At 54.0% G+C, this 12,672-nt stretch overlaps 1 protein-coding gene across 1 annotated transcript; it reads right to left on the reverse strand.

Moving 5' to 3' along the window:
* Positions 1 to 6,661: 6,661 nt before the first annotated feature.
* On the reverse strand, positions 6,662 to 9,737 carry NKX2-5 (NK2 homeobox 5). The gene is made up of 2 exons (XM_019635944.1): positions 9,298 to 9,737; positions 6,662 to 7,748 (listed from the first exon to the last, which is right to left on the reverse strand). The coding sequence occupies exons 1-2, from the start codon at positions 9,626 to 9,628 to the stop codon at positions 7,102 to 7,104; spliced, it is 978 nt and encodes a 325-aa protein (XP_019491489.1). The 5' UTR covers positions 9,629 to 9,737; the 3' UTR covers positions 6,662 to 7,101.
* Between the last annotated feature and the right edge of the window lie 2,935 nt (positions 9,738 to 12,672).

Consider the following 12,672-nt stretch of genomic DNA (forward strand, 5'->3'; position numbering starts at 1 on the left):
ACGTTGTGTGACTTGTACTTTCCATTTAATCCTATTGCAAACCAGGCTTGAATTATTTGAGGTCCTAAAGACGCCCTCCTGGGATAGAATTCGAGGTTACCATTGTCTAGGCAGGTTTTGGTGTATATCTTTCCTACCCCTCCCACCTCCACCCCTGGTTTGGTGTGATGGAGTGAGAGAAATGTAACTTCCAGTTTTCAGTCAGGCCCCTACAGCTGGCTGACTCCTGTGGTCCACTTCACCTGTGTTTCCTCAGGTTCACTGGTACCGAGATCCATCTCACAGAGTTGTCAGGAGACCCAAATGGGCATATGACTTTAAAGGGCTCTGAGTGCAGCAGGCTAAATAACATCTGACAGCTGGAAAACAATGGTTATTAGATAATATAAAATAATCATCTGTCATGCGCATTATCATTTATAAGTATACGTGATTTTTTAAAAACGTACTTGGGACCCTCCTGGAAGCACAGTTTTCATCTTCCTTCCTTTCACTATAAAACATATCTTTTGTGGAGTCTTCTTGTCCTAAGGCTATGGACTCAGGACTCTATGATTGACTTTGGGGGTGTGCTTCTAAGTTGTGAAAAACAGCACATGACATACACAAGAGTATTATAATTTGCATAATGTAGTTGAGCTGACCACTTAAGGTTTAGACACTTGACTGTGTGTAAGTTATACTGGAATTAAAAAGTTGAATAGCACTGTAAAGAAAAATACAATGAACTCAGGAGTCCCCATCACCCAGCCAAGAGACAGGCCATGATCACGCCCTACCAACCCCCACTCATTGCTTTCTGCTTTCTCCCCGCCAGAGGCAACCTTTATCTGAATTTTGAGTGAACCATTCACTTGCTTTTCTTAATAATTTTGACATCTATGTGCACATGCTAACTAATACACTTTGTTTTGCCCATTTTGACCATGATTTAAACAGAACCTCACAGTCTGTATTCTTCAGTGACACTTCTTTTGCTCACTTTCAAGCACTGATTTACCTTTGAGATTGATTCGTGTTGGCGAGTGTGGCTGAGGCACCTTCATTGTCACTGCTGTATAATATTCCACTGTGTGAATCTCCTACAACTTATTTATCCATCCAACTGTGTGTAGGCGTTTGGGTTGTTTCCAGTCTATACTATTGTGTACAAGGCTGTTTGGAACTTAATTACACATCTCCAAGTGCACATATACAATACCCCTGGGCTGTAGTCCTAGAAGTTGAATTGCTGGATGTAAAGGCTTATATTCAACTTTACTAAGTTGTGCCAAACTGTCTTCTACAGTTTTTGTACTCAGTGACACCTCTTCCAGGGGAATAGTCCTCATAGGTGCCTACTCTCCCAATTTCTGGTACTGACGACTCTAATTTTTGCTAGTCTTGTGGGTGAATTATAGTATCTCATCACGGGTTTTTGTTTTGCTAACTAATGAATAGATTGACTATATTTATATGTGTTTGGTCCATCTCTGCTTCCTGATCTGTGAAATCCCTGTTCATTTCTCTTGCCTAGTTTCCGCTTTTGGGTGATGTATATCCATTCATTCAGCACATTTTACAGTATCTACAAATGCCAGGCACTTTTCTAGATGCTTGGGGTACCTCACTGAGCAAAACAGTGCATTAAAAGGTGAGAAGGGCTAAAGGAAAAAAATAAAGGGGCTGGCAGAGTATGTAGAGGAGTGCAAGTTTAAATAAGATAATCAGGGTGGGTCTCATGATAAGGTGACATTTGAGTAAAGACTTGAAAGAGATGAAGCATTAGCCAGGCAGATATCTGGGGGGAACGTCATGCCAAGCAACGGGAACAACCAGTGCAAAGGCCCTGAGGCAGGAGTGCGCCAGGCTTGTGTGACAAGCCTCCCCTAAAACGCTGAGGACAGAGGAAACCAGTTTGCAGGCAGAGGCACAGCTAATGTGAGCCAGTGCTGCAAATGATATTTCTGCAAGTTGGAGTTTGGGTGCAGTGGGGATAGTTGGGGGTGTACTGGAAAGAAGAGAATTTGGTGTTAGAACTCAGCTTGGCTGCTTCCTGATTGTGAACAGGGCAAATGAAAAAACCTTTTTAAGTCTCACTTTCCTCTGTAAAGTGGAGTCCATGATGATGTGATTGTTAAGCTTTGATGATGTCATGCAGACAGAGGGCCACTGGAAAGCCTGGCACTCTGTAAGCCCCCATGGAGGCTAGTTTGCCCCGACTCCACTGCCTGTGGGACCCCAGTGTAGAGCTTAGAATCTGGGCAGAACAGATGGACTGTCCCTGAGCAGTTCCCCCAAATTCCTCTTCTCTCCTATGCAGCACTGGCAGGCGCTGGGCTGCATAAGCCACTGGGGTGACTTTGTGGTCCCACCAAGACAGGTGTCCCAGGGAACCTCGCCCAACCTCTACCCCTCTGCTGTTCCCGCTGCCCTCCTCCCCTCTCCCAGGGTCCCCAGGGCTGCCTGGCTGGTGCGGTAGCCACTGGATCACAGCAAATACACAAGAAAACCCTGAGATGGAAGAGCAGGGCCTGGAGAGGGGAAACCTGACTCCGGTTTCTCCCAGGCCCCTAGAGCTGCAGCCTGAAGGGTCTGGGGCCTCTGTGAGCTGCGGTTCTCCAACTTGCCAGATGATGAGAATCACCTGGTTACAAATTCGGTTTTGCTGGCCCCATCCCTCTGGAGTTCCATTCAAGGGAGTTGAGGTAGACAGGAGTTTGGGTTTGTCCCAGTGTCTTCAGGCAAGTTTGAGAACTGCTGAGAGTGATTCAAAGAGCCAGGGCTCTGGTGGAACCATCTGGATTCAAGCACACCCCGCCACCCCGGTTCACACTACCAGAATGACTCAGGTAGGCAATGTTCTTAACTTCTTTGGGTTTCAGTTTCCTCCTTGGGAAATGATAGAATGAGATTTGCAGGGTCAGCACTTAGCCCTGGGCCTGGCACAAAGTAAGTGTAAACAGATGTAAGGCAATGATCTGGAGTGTTATCCCAAGCAGCTGTGGGAGCAGGGTGGGGCGCCCCCCGGGGCTCTGGGTGACCAGCCTGTCAGGCCTGCTCACTTCCCACCCTGCTCCCCTCCTCTCCTTTCGCAAGCTCTCCTGAGAAACTGCCCCCTCCCCCAACCCCAGCTGGCATGCAGCCCCACGGTGAGGTCTTGGGTGGGTCACTTCTCTCTGCCTCAGCTTCCTCTCGTCAACATGAAGAATAACTGTCCCTGCCTCACACATAGAAATCTTCCCAGAATTGTTAGCTAGTATTATTACTGTACTCTCTCATCAATTGACCAATTGATTAAATTTGACTTGGTGCCTACGCTTTGAGCTGGGAATGAGGGGGAACCGTGCTCTCAGACTGGAGCCAGACTGCCTGGCTTTTAAACCAAGCTCTGGTACTGAACAGCTGTGTGACCTGGAGCAAGTTACTCCTCCTCTCTGGGCCTAAGACGGATTCATCTATTTCCTCAGCAGAACTCAGAGGTGTGAAAGAGTATTAGATGGGTTCACTTTGTGAAGAGCTCAGAGCAGTGTCTGGAAGGCAGTATGCTCAGTGAGTGATGAGTGAAACCCAAGCCACTGGCCCCTTTCTACAGGAGCCCAGCCTAGGGGGGAAGTTAGCAAGACTTGGGGAGTGCTGACCTGAGCCTGGAATAGTTCCCAGAGGAGGCAAGGGGCCCCAACAAAAGAAGGGTGGGCTTGCCAAGGAGCAGGGCAGGGTTCTGGCTGCTGTCAAGTTCTGGGGTCTGCAGCCAGCCCTGCAGGTTTTGCGCATTCTTTTAAATACAGGTATTGAGATACACACATGGGATCGATTTAAAGGGAAATCTATATAAAATAAGAAGCTATCTGATTTGACAAAACCTGTGTCTGCTCGCTGGAAATAAGGCAAGGAAGTGAGAGGACACTGGGGCGTGGCAGGAAGGGCCGCAGTGGCGTTGACATGGCCTCTCATTCTGGGGACCTCCCGCCAAGGCTCTGCCCTGCCAGCTTGCTGGGCTCCACCCCAGCTCTGGGAGCCAGCTTTTTTCTTTTTAATGTTATAGTTTATTGTCTCCCTTTTAAAAAAAAAACAACGGTGTGTGTGTTTGTTTGATTTTTTTAAATGTATTAAATGTAACTAGTTCCCTATGTGCCGGCTGGCACTCAGGCACGCGGAGCCCACTATCGTCACCATAATCTCCGTGCATTCTGCCACCTGGGAGGACCCTCACAATTCTAATTTGTTTCTCACTTTTCTGTACTGGTTGGATTTTCTCACTCTGCACGTGCCGCTTATATAATAATTGAAAAACCAAACAAATACTACCAATCTGATTTGGGAAGGTATCACAATGCCAATCCGGGCATAACGTTAGTTAAGATACTTCTGACTCTGTGCCCCTGGCGCCGTGGCTTCGGGACCCAGCATCCTCGGCTGAGCGAGAATCTTTGGGCCGCTTGCCAGAGCTCCGCGCTACAGTTGGCCTCTTAATGAGCCTGGACGTCGAGCCTGAGAGCCTCACCCCCACCAGTGAGAGCGTGGGGTCAGCTGGGCACAGTGGCCTGGAGCAGGGTCCCTCTGCATCTTTAGGAGCGACACAAACGCCCTAGTTTCTTAAACAGGCCCCCAGCCCTTCAGTATATGGCGGGTGGGCTTCCCATACTTAGAAAATGTATGACCTTGACCACTGACAGAACCTCTGGTCCTCAGTTTCCTGGTTTGCAGATCATGATGGATTAGATTAGAGGACTCCCGTAAGGCATTTAGCTGGAGTCCTGGCATCTGGCATGCCCACTGTCAGCCAGCCATTGTTTTCCGTTTGTGAGAGACCTTGGGATCACTCGGCTGGTCCCTGACGGATGACAAAGAGGAAGGTATCAGAGAAAAATCTTCGCAGTATAAGGTTAAGTGAAAGAAATAGTATGTCTAATATTACTGCAGGCTAGAGTAAGATGAAAAAGACCCGCGGGGTGTGCAGGACCCCAAAGGGTTGTGGGCAAATACACTGATCTGATTAAGAGCTTCAAGGTGTATGAGTGCCAGGTAAGATCTCCGCGGTTGTATGAGGCCGCCTGCTAAGACTGCAGATCGGGGATGCCAGGTAGGAGAGCGCCCGCTGGCTTAAGAGCTGGTCTGGTGCCCGGGCAGAGTGTGTCCCTCCGTGAGACGGGACCACAGCGCCTATCACCGAGATGGCCCGAGAGCGCTCAGTGCGTGCGCGTGCGCGGTTCGCAGCCCGGTGCTAGGCTCCGTGGCACTCGCCAGGCCAGCTTGGACCTTACAGCAGAGGGAATTCAAGTCCGGGCCTAGAGCCGAGCGCTGAGCTCAGCCCTTTCCCCGTCGTAGGCTGCGGGCACTCTCTACCCCATGCCCTGCGCCGCTCTCCGCAAGCGGTACCCCTTAGAGTCTCCTGCTCCCCCTCTCCCGGGCTGCTGGGGCAGCCCTTACCAAAAACACCGACTGGACGGGAACCGGCAGCGCTGCACGATCCCCAGCGCGGCAGCGGGACGGCTCTTGCTCCCGGGTGCCAGGAGCACAGCAACCCGTGCTCGGCCCCTGAACGCCACGAGGCATGTTTTGGTTGCGACCGGGAGCTCTCCGCCTGGCATCCCACACCCCCTCGCGTTCAGCCCCGCAAAATCACAGGAAACTCATATTCCACGGGAACACAAAGCCCGGACTCCCACTTTTGTCCTTTTTAAGAAGCCTCAGTTTCTCCCGGCCCTGGGGCCTGTGGATAGCGGAGCTGGAAGTCAGGCCTGAGCCCCTGTGCACTGGGGGGACCTGGGCTCGGAGTAAGGTATTTTTGTTATCCCCGTTTTACAGACGAAAAGGCGGAAGCGTGCAATGGGCAAGTCCCACAGCGGGTGGGTTTTTAGCTTGATTGAGCTGAGCCTCATTTTTCTCACCTGTAAATCCTGTACAGCGATAGCATTCGTTTGTCAGGACGATGGAGAATTAAATGCCCAGGGGAGAGCTCAGTGGTCCAGTTGGGAAAGGGGTTCCCTGATCACGTGGATTCCTGTGGGCTAGCAACAGCTCAGTCCGCAGGACACCTCTTTGTGGTCCCGGCTCTGAGCTCAGCCCAGCCCATCAGCCGGTGAGGTTCGTAGGACCTCGGGACCTCCGGCCTTCCACCCAGAATACCAGAATACCACTGGGCTGGGGACTTCCCGGAAGCTTGACACGGACTTTCGTTGTCAGCTTTACCATCTGTAAAATGGGCTAAGGCATTTTTCTAAGCGGGATGAGTTATGGTGCCCTCCAATCGCATAGGGCCCGTGTCCCTTTGTTCTCCATTTAATTCCAGGGCCTGGAACAGTACCTGGCGCACAGTAGAGTTCAAAGTGATGCAGTTGGGAGCTTTGGGTAGGCGCCCTTGGTCTCTGAGGTGAGACCCGGAATCGAACCTCAGTTCTATCAATAGTGGCCATTTGCCTGAGGCGAGTCCTTAAACCTCTCCAGACCTCTCAGTCTGCTCAACTTTAAAATAGGACCCCCCCCCCGCTTTATCCATTATTGAAGATTGCTAGAGACAATCCCAGAAAGTGCCCTGCAAGGGACCGAGCGTGGTTTATTATTATCATCATCGATTTGCTCAGTGAATGCCTACGCCTGCTACTCAAGACCAGCAGGAGAGGCCTCTGTCCCCCGGAACTGTTTCTGAAGCACCGCAAGCTGAAATAAGCACACATGCGGGTCAGCGCACTCTCTTTAATGGGAAGAGGATTCTCATTTCTTACAGCAACAGGTAAAAACATAAATACGGTGGGTAGGCGGCGTCAAGGCAGCAAGGGCCCGGGCGCCTGGCCCAGGCTCGGGAGAGGAGGCCGGATCTTAGCCCTGGCGCGCCCGGACCGGGCTCCCAGGCCCAACTGGCCGGTGCTCGGCATGTTGGGGGTGCACTCTGGGGGCGACGGCTAAGGCACCAGGCTGCGGGACCATTTACGGCAACTCGGCCACAAACTCCCGCGTGTAGGGACAAAGGCACGTGAGGCGGGGAAAGCCCCGAAGCCTCTGCAGGAGAGAATGTGAAATCCGAGGGCTGCAGAAACGTGTTGGGAGCCTTCCCTCCCCTCGAGGGTCAGTGCCCCTCGCTAGAGATAGGATCTGTCGGGGCGCCCCAGGCAGGTCCCTTCCCTACCAGGCTCGGATACCATGCAGCGTAGACACTGCCGAGTTGCCCTGTGGAATCCCGGGGCTCTGCACCGCATTCAAGTCCCCGACGCCGAAGTTCACGAAATTGTTGTTGGCGGCGGCCGCGGCCGTAGCCGACTGCGCAGGGGACGGCCCGGCGGGGTAAGCAGCAGCGCAGCTGTAGCCAGGGCTGCAGGCCGCGCCACCGTAACCGGGATAGGCGGGGTAGGCGTTATAGCCATAGGCGTTGAGACCCACGCCGTAGGCTGGCGCGTAAGACGCCGAGTCCCCTAGGCAGGGCTTGCCATCGCGCACCAGCACTGGCACCGCGATCCTGCGCGCCGGCGGCGGCGGCGGCGGGGGCAGCCCCACCAGCTCCAGAGTCTGATCCTGTCGCTGCCGCTTGCACTTGTAGCGCCGGTTCTGGAACCAGATCTTGACCTGCGTGGATGTGAGCTTCAGCACGCTGGCCAGCTGGTCGCGCTCGGGGGCCGACAGGTACCTCTGCTGCTTGAAGCGGCGCTCCAGCTCGTAGACCTGCGCCTGCGAGAAGAGCACGCGCGGTTTCCTCCGCCGTCGCGCCCGGGGTCGCTCCGCGCTGTCGGTCTCCGGCTTATCCAGCTCCACCGCCTTCTGCAGTGCGCACAGTTCTGAGGAAGACAGGGAGGCAGAGAGACGCTGGTCAGAGTGATTCCTCTCACTGAGCGCCTGCCGGGGAGGGGGCCCTAGTCAGTGCCACACCGTCCTGGCTGGAGAGCCCACCTTGGCTGCGGCTCACTCTGTCCAGAGCACTGGGAGCCACGGAAGGCTCTGTGCGTTCAGCAGTCAGCATTTATCGAATGCCTACCATGTGCCAGGCATGGCTCTAGGAACTGGAGAATAAAGCAACAGCCATCTCTGCCCTCGGGTAGTTCACATTCTGCTACGGGAGATGGGTAGTGATTTATGAGTTCAGGCTGCAAAGAACATATAACCAGATGCAGCCCTGGGGTGGATTAGATTAAAGCTACTTTAGCTTGAGAAGTTAAATGAAGGGAGACCAAAGCCCACCCCAGGGTCAGTCACATTGTCTCAAAATTACGGAACCGAAGATGCAGAAGGCCAGGAGATATTGGTTTGGGGATTGAAGGCTCTCCGCAGCGGGCGCGGGTTTGTGCAGCGCCCAGGAAGCCACGCGGGTGGGCAGGCGGCCTCGGAACCTGCCCAGCCCGCATGCTCGGATTCGAATTGGTAGTGAGCATTTCAGCCTGCGGTGCCTGCCGGCAGCTGCTCCCCGACCTTCCCCCAGCTTCTACACAAACCTTTCTAGATTCACAGAAAGATTTTTTCCTGGGCTCACAATGGCCCGTTCGCCCGGCGCCCTCGGCCTCCCAGTGTTCGCGGGGACCCTACATTGAGCCAAGGTGTCCCCAGTGCGCCCCCTTTCTGGCTGGCCCCCCCACCCCCACCCCCCGACCCTGGGATGGCACGCACGGCGATCCCGCCACCTTCCCCGGTGTTCTCCGCGGCCTCGCGCCTTTAGATGCGGAGAATTTTCTATTTTTTTTGCAGGAGAGAATCTCTCGGACCTGGCCGCGTCCAAAATTGTATTGGAAAAATACGGCAACTAAGACAGATTCCCGAGAGTCCCTATTTTAAATCAAGGCCCTAGTTCCTAAAGATTTCACTCTCCCGGAACAAAGAAGGAAAAGCCCCAGAAACGCGGGTTACCGCTGGGCTGCGGATGGTCCAGCACCCTCCTCCAATTGCGCGCAAAAAGCATGCCTAGTGTGCCGCTTTTTAATTTCTGTTTAGCGGTTTTCTCAGATCCTCAAAAAGACCAAAAAAAGATTTAAAAAAAATCCCTGACACAGAGAATCTCTCTTTCTCTCTCTGTTCTATCACAAACCGAACGCTCAACTTCGTAACAGCCCCAGGAGCAGGGCTGCTGCTGCCTGAGGCTTTGTTAGGCCAACAACAACAAAAATTTCTTTGTCTCTCGTTTCTAATCATCTCAATCCAGCGTTTTCTCTAAACCTCCAATTGGACACGGGGTGTGGGGGGCTCAGGCGACAATGTCGCTTCTGACACTCAACGACCCTGAGCTCGGCCCTCCGCCCAGACACTCGCCTCTCCTCCACTCAGGCCAGAGTTTCTTAGCGGCGGCGTTTGGGGACAAAAGTGACCCAGAAGGGAGAAGAGCCTTGGTTTCTTCCTCACCTTTCTTTTCCGCGCGAAGGTCCTTGGCGGGGTCGGGGTCGCTATAGGCACGCGGATAGAAGGCAGGGGCGGCTGGAAAGGTAGGCGCGCACTTAGCGGGCGAGGGCGCGGGGCCCAGCTCGGCGCGCAGCTCGGGGAGGCCCGGCGCCGCGGCCTCCGGCCCCGCGTAGGCCTCGGGCTTGAAGGCGGCCAGCATGCAGGAGGCGGGCGCCAGGGTGGCCTCTAGGCGCGCCGAGAGCTCCCCGGCGGCCAGACTGCGCTGCTGCTGCTCCAGGTTCAGGATGTCTTTGACGGAGAACGGTGTGGGCGTGAGTGCAGGGCTGGGGAACATGGTGGCAGCGCGCCTCTCACAGTGCCAGGTGGGCGGCAGAGAGCGGCGCTGCCCACGGTCCCTGGCAGCGTCTCTGCATGGTGCCCGCTGCCCGCCCGCCCACCCGTGCACCCGCCTTCCCTCTCGGGTTGTGGCTGGGAGGCAGGTAGCCCGGAGCCCAGGGACAAGAGAGGCGGGACCCAGACGAAGGAGGGGGGCTCAGCCTGCCATTGGGCCAGGGGCCGCGATGACAGGAGCGATGAGCAGTTTCGTGTCACCTAATATAGTCATTGGGCTCAAAAAAAAAAAATCCTGCTCAGCTTTTTAAAGGGGCCGCAACACACTTGGCTCTCCTTTTGCTCCTGTAGCCTGAGTTTCCCCACGGTTTAGCTTCAAAACCCCACCAGGACACATTCGTAGGGAAGGACCCAATTCTTATCCGAATACAGCCAGATCCGGGATTTGAAGGAATGTTTGTCAGCACCTGAAGCAGAATAGGAGAGTGTGGGGGAGGAGGCTGTCACTTCGAGGGGTAAAAAGTATAACTATTGCACTGTGTTGTACAACTGAAACTAATTCTTAAAAATGTGTATTTCATAATAAAAAATAATAATAATAAAAAAGAATAGGAGAGTGAAGGACTGGGTGGAGAGCTGGGGAGGGGAGTCATTTCCAGGAGTCTTAAAGGCTTTATTACTGAAGGTGTACTGACCGAGAAGTCTGAATAAGAAGAGGAGGGGGTGTTGTACTGGGGTGATTGAAGAAGGAGGAGATTTTGGACAATCTGGGGGTTCTGTTTGGCTTGGCTTACAGGGCCAGTCATGCCCAGTAGTCCCCCTTTCCCGGGAGCCCAGGCCCTGGGGGCTCCTGGGTGAGTCAAGCAGCAAGGAAGGCAAGGTGGGTGGTGGACGGATGGGGACAGCCGCGTCCTACACTGATGGGAGTTTAACACACACAACTCCTGGGGAGTGCCAGTCACTGCCAGCCTCCTCCCGGAGACACGACCCTCCCCTTAATAATGAAACAAATCCCAAAATCCCTGTGGGTAAACAGCGTCCCAGAGGAAGGCTGTCTCCTGGAGCACCCTAGCTCCCTCCTCCTCGTGTCTCGGGATCTGGGACCCACCATTCCTGCTACTGTCCTTTCCCTACCCTCAGGCCTCTGCTAGCCCCAGGGTCTCAGGCCCCAGCCAAGGCTTAGCTTTCAGGTTAGCGGGCTCCTATGAGCCTAGTGTGGCCAGAATTTCTCTGAGGTCTCTGAGCCAGCTCCAAATGGGGCACCCAGGGGACTGCTGGGCCAGGCACGTGGGGAAGGGCAGGGATAGCAGGGATGTTAAATTTTAGCCCAGAGTCAGTAAAGTAGGGATCGTCTGCAGGCCAAATCTACCAGTGCTTCAGGAGGCAAGTTACCTGGCCAGATTGTACGGGGTCAGCCTCATCCCTCTGGGTACCTTGGGAGATCTAATGGAAGCTTCAGGCCTTCCCCTCATCCCCCAGAACCCTGCAGAGAGGCGCTCTATTTTGTGTACAGTTTCAGGGAGGATCAGGCAGGCAGAATGGCCCCAGGTTAAGGTTGCTACTTTGCACTGTCTCCGGGATAGTGAGGCTTGTCAGGGAAAAAGCGTCGATTTTCTAGGAGCCAAGCTTGTGCAGGGGAGGCGCTGGCAGGGTGCAAGGACTTGCCTCGAGTGGAGACTTGGAGGGCTCCGCTCCTTGCAGAGGGCGGGTTGAGAACTGGGGAAGAAGCATTTGGAATAGAAGAAAGGCGGCCCAGGGCCAAAGGCAAGCTAAGGACCCGGCTCCGGGTCGAGGCTCCAAAAACGCGCACCCAAGGCTCCGAGGAAACGCAGAAAGCAGTGAGACAAGGTGGCGTCTGTCGGTCCAGAATATCAGCCTTAGACTGCTCAGAGGAACGGTGAGCTGTCAGGCAGCGCCACCAGCAAGGTCGCGAGTGGAGTCAAGCATAGGCCTAAAGTTGGGACCTTCCCAGCCTCTCATCAAACCCACATTCCCAGGGGCTGTGGCCTCCAAGCTAACGAGGAGAGCCGAGAGTCGCGCGCGCACGGTCCCTGAGGCTCGGAGCACTCCGACCCCGGCTTCCAGGCGCCAGCCGCTAGTACCAGGCCGGGGCCACCGCGGCGGAGTCTCGCTTGGAGATTTTGAGCCAGGGATGACTCTCGGCTCTGGGATCGTTAGCTTGGTTTGCGAAAAGATGCCTTTTTCCAAACGTTGGGGGGCTCTCACGGCCCAGGAACCCTCTGCACTCACCCACCTACCAGCCTCCCAACCCGGCTTCTTCCTCGATGGGTCTGCACAGGAGTGGCCTCTCTTGGGCCCTTCCTCACCAGGCTTTTGGCCAATGTTACAGTTATTGCAATGAACTAACCTAGCTTGGGGGCCCGCCTCGCCTTTGAAGATTGTTTTTGGGGAGTGGGAGAGGATGCCTATCGCCCAGGCGGTGACGGCTGGCAAACGAGCCACATCCGATTCAATTAAACGTCTCGCTGAAAAGAGCTCAGAGTGAGGGTCCTGGGAGCTCTGTTAAGTGAAGGGGCTGGCCGGGCGGCTCGCGATGACAGTTTGAAAGATTAGTGTGAGCAGACGCCTGAAATATTACCGTTTAATGGGGGACATTGAGGCTGCATCCGGGATCCCTGTTTTTAGTTTTCTTTCTTTCTTCTTTTTTTTTTAAGAGATAGTTCTGGAGGTAGAAAAAAAATAGCATTTCCTCTGCAAATCTAGGCAATGAAGATTTATCACTATTTCGGCAATGGGGGTTCCCGGGGCTGACAGACCTGTGGGTCAGGTGTCATGAAAAGCGGGAGGGAAGAAGACCCTCCCTACTTGGGCAAAATCAGCTTCGTCTCCACCCCCTTACACCCTCTGTGATACCGTAATAATTTCCCCTGGCTCTGAAACAGGCCTTAGCTCTGCGGGAGAGAGGAAACAGAAAAAAAAAAAAACGGAGAAGTAGATGCAAAATTGAAATAGGGGCGACCCACTCAGGTCTCCACAGAGAAATGGCCAAGAGCAATCTGTGGCTTTTCTTTACAGTCCTGTTTCTGA

This window comes from Hipposideros armiger, unplaced genomic scaffold, assembly GCF_001890085.2.
Source record: "Hipposideros armiger isolate ML-2016 unplaced genomic scaffold, ASM189008v1 scaffold_25, whole genome shotgun sequence".
NCBI lineage: Eukaryota > Metazoa > Chordata > Mammalia > Chiroptera > Hipposideridae > Hipposideros > Hipposideros armiger.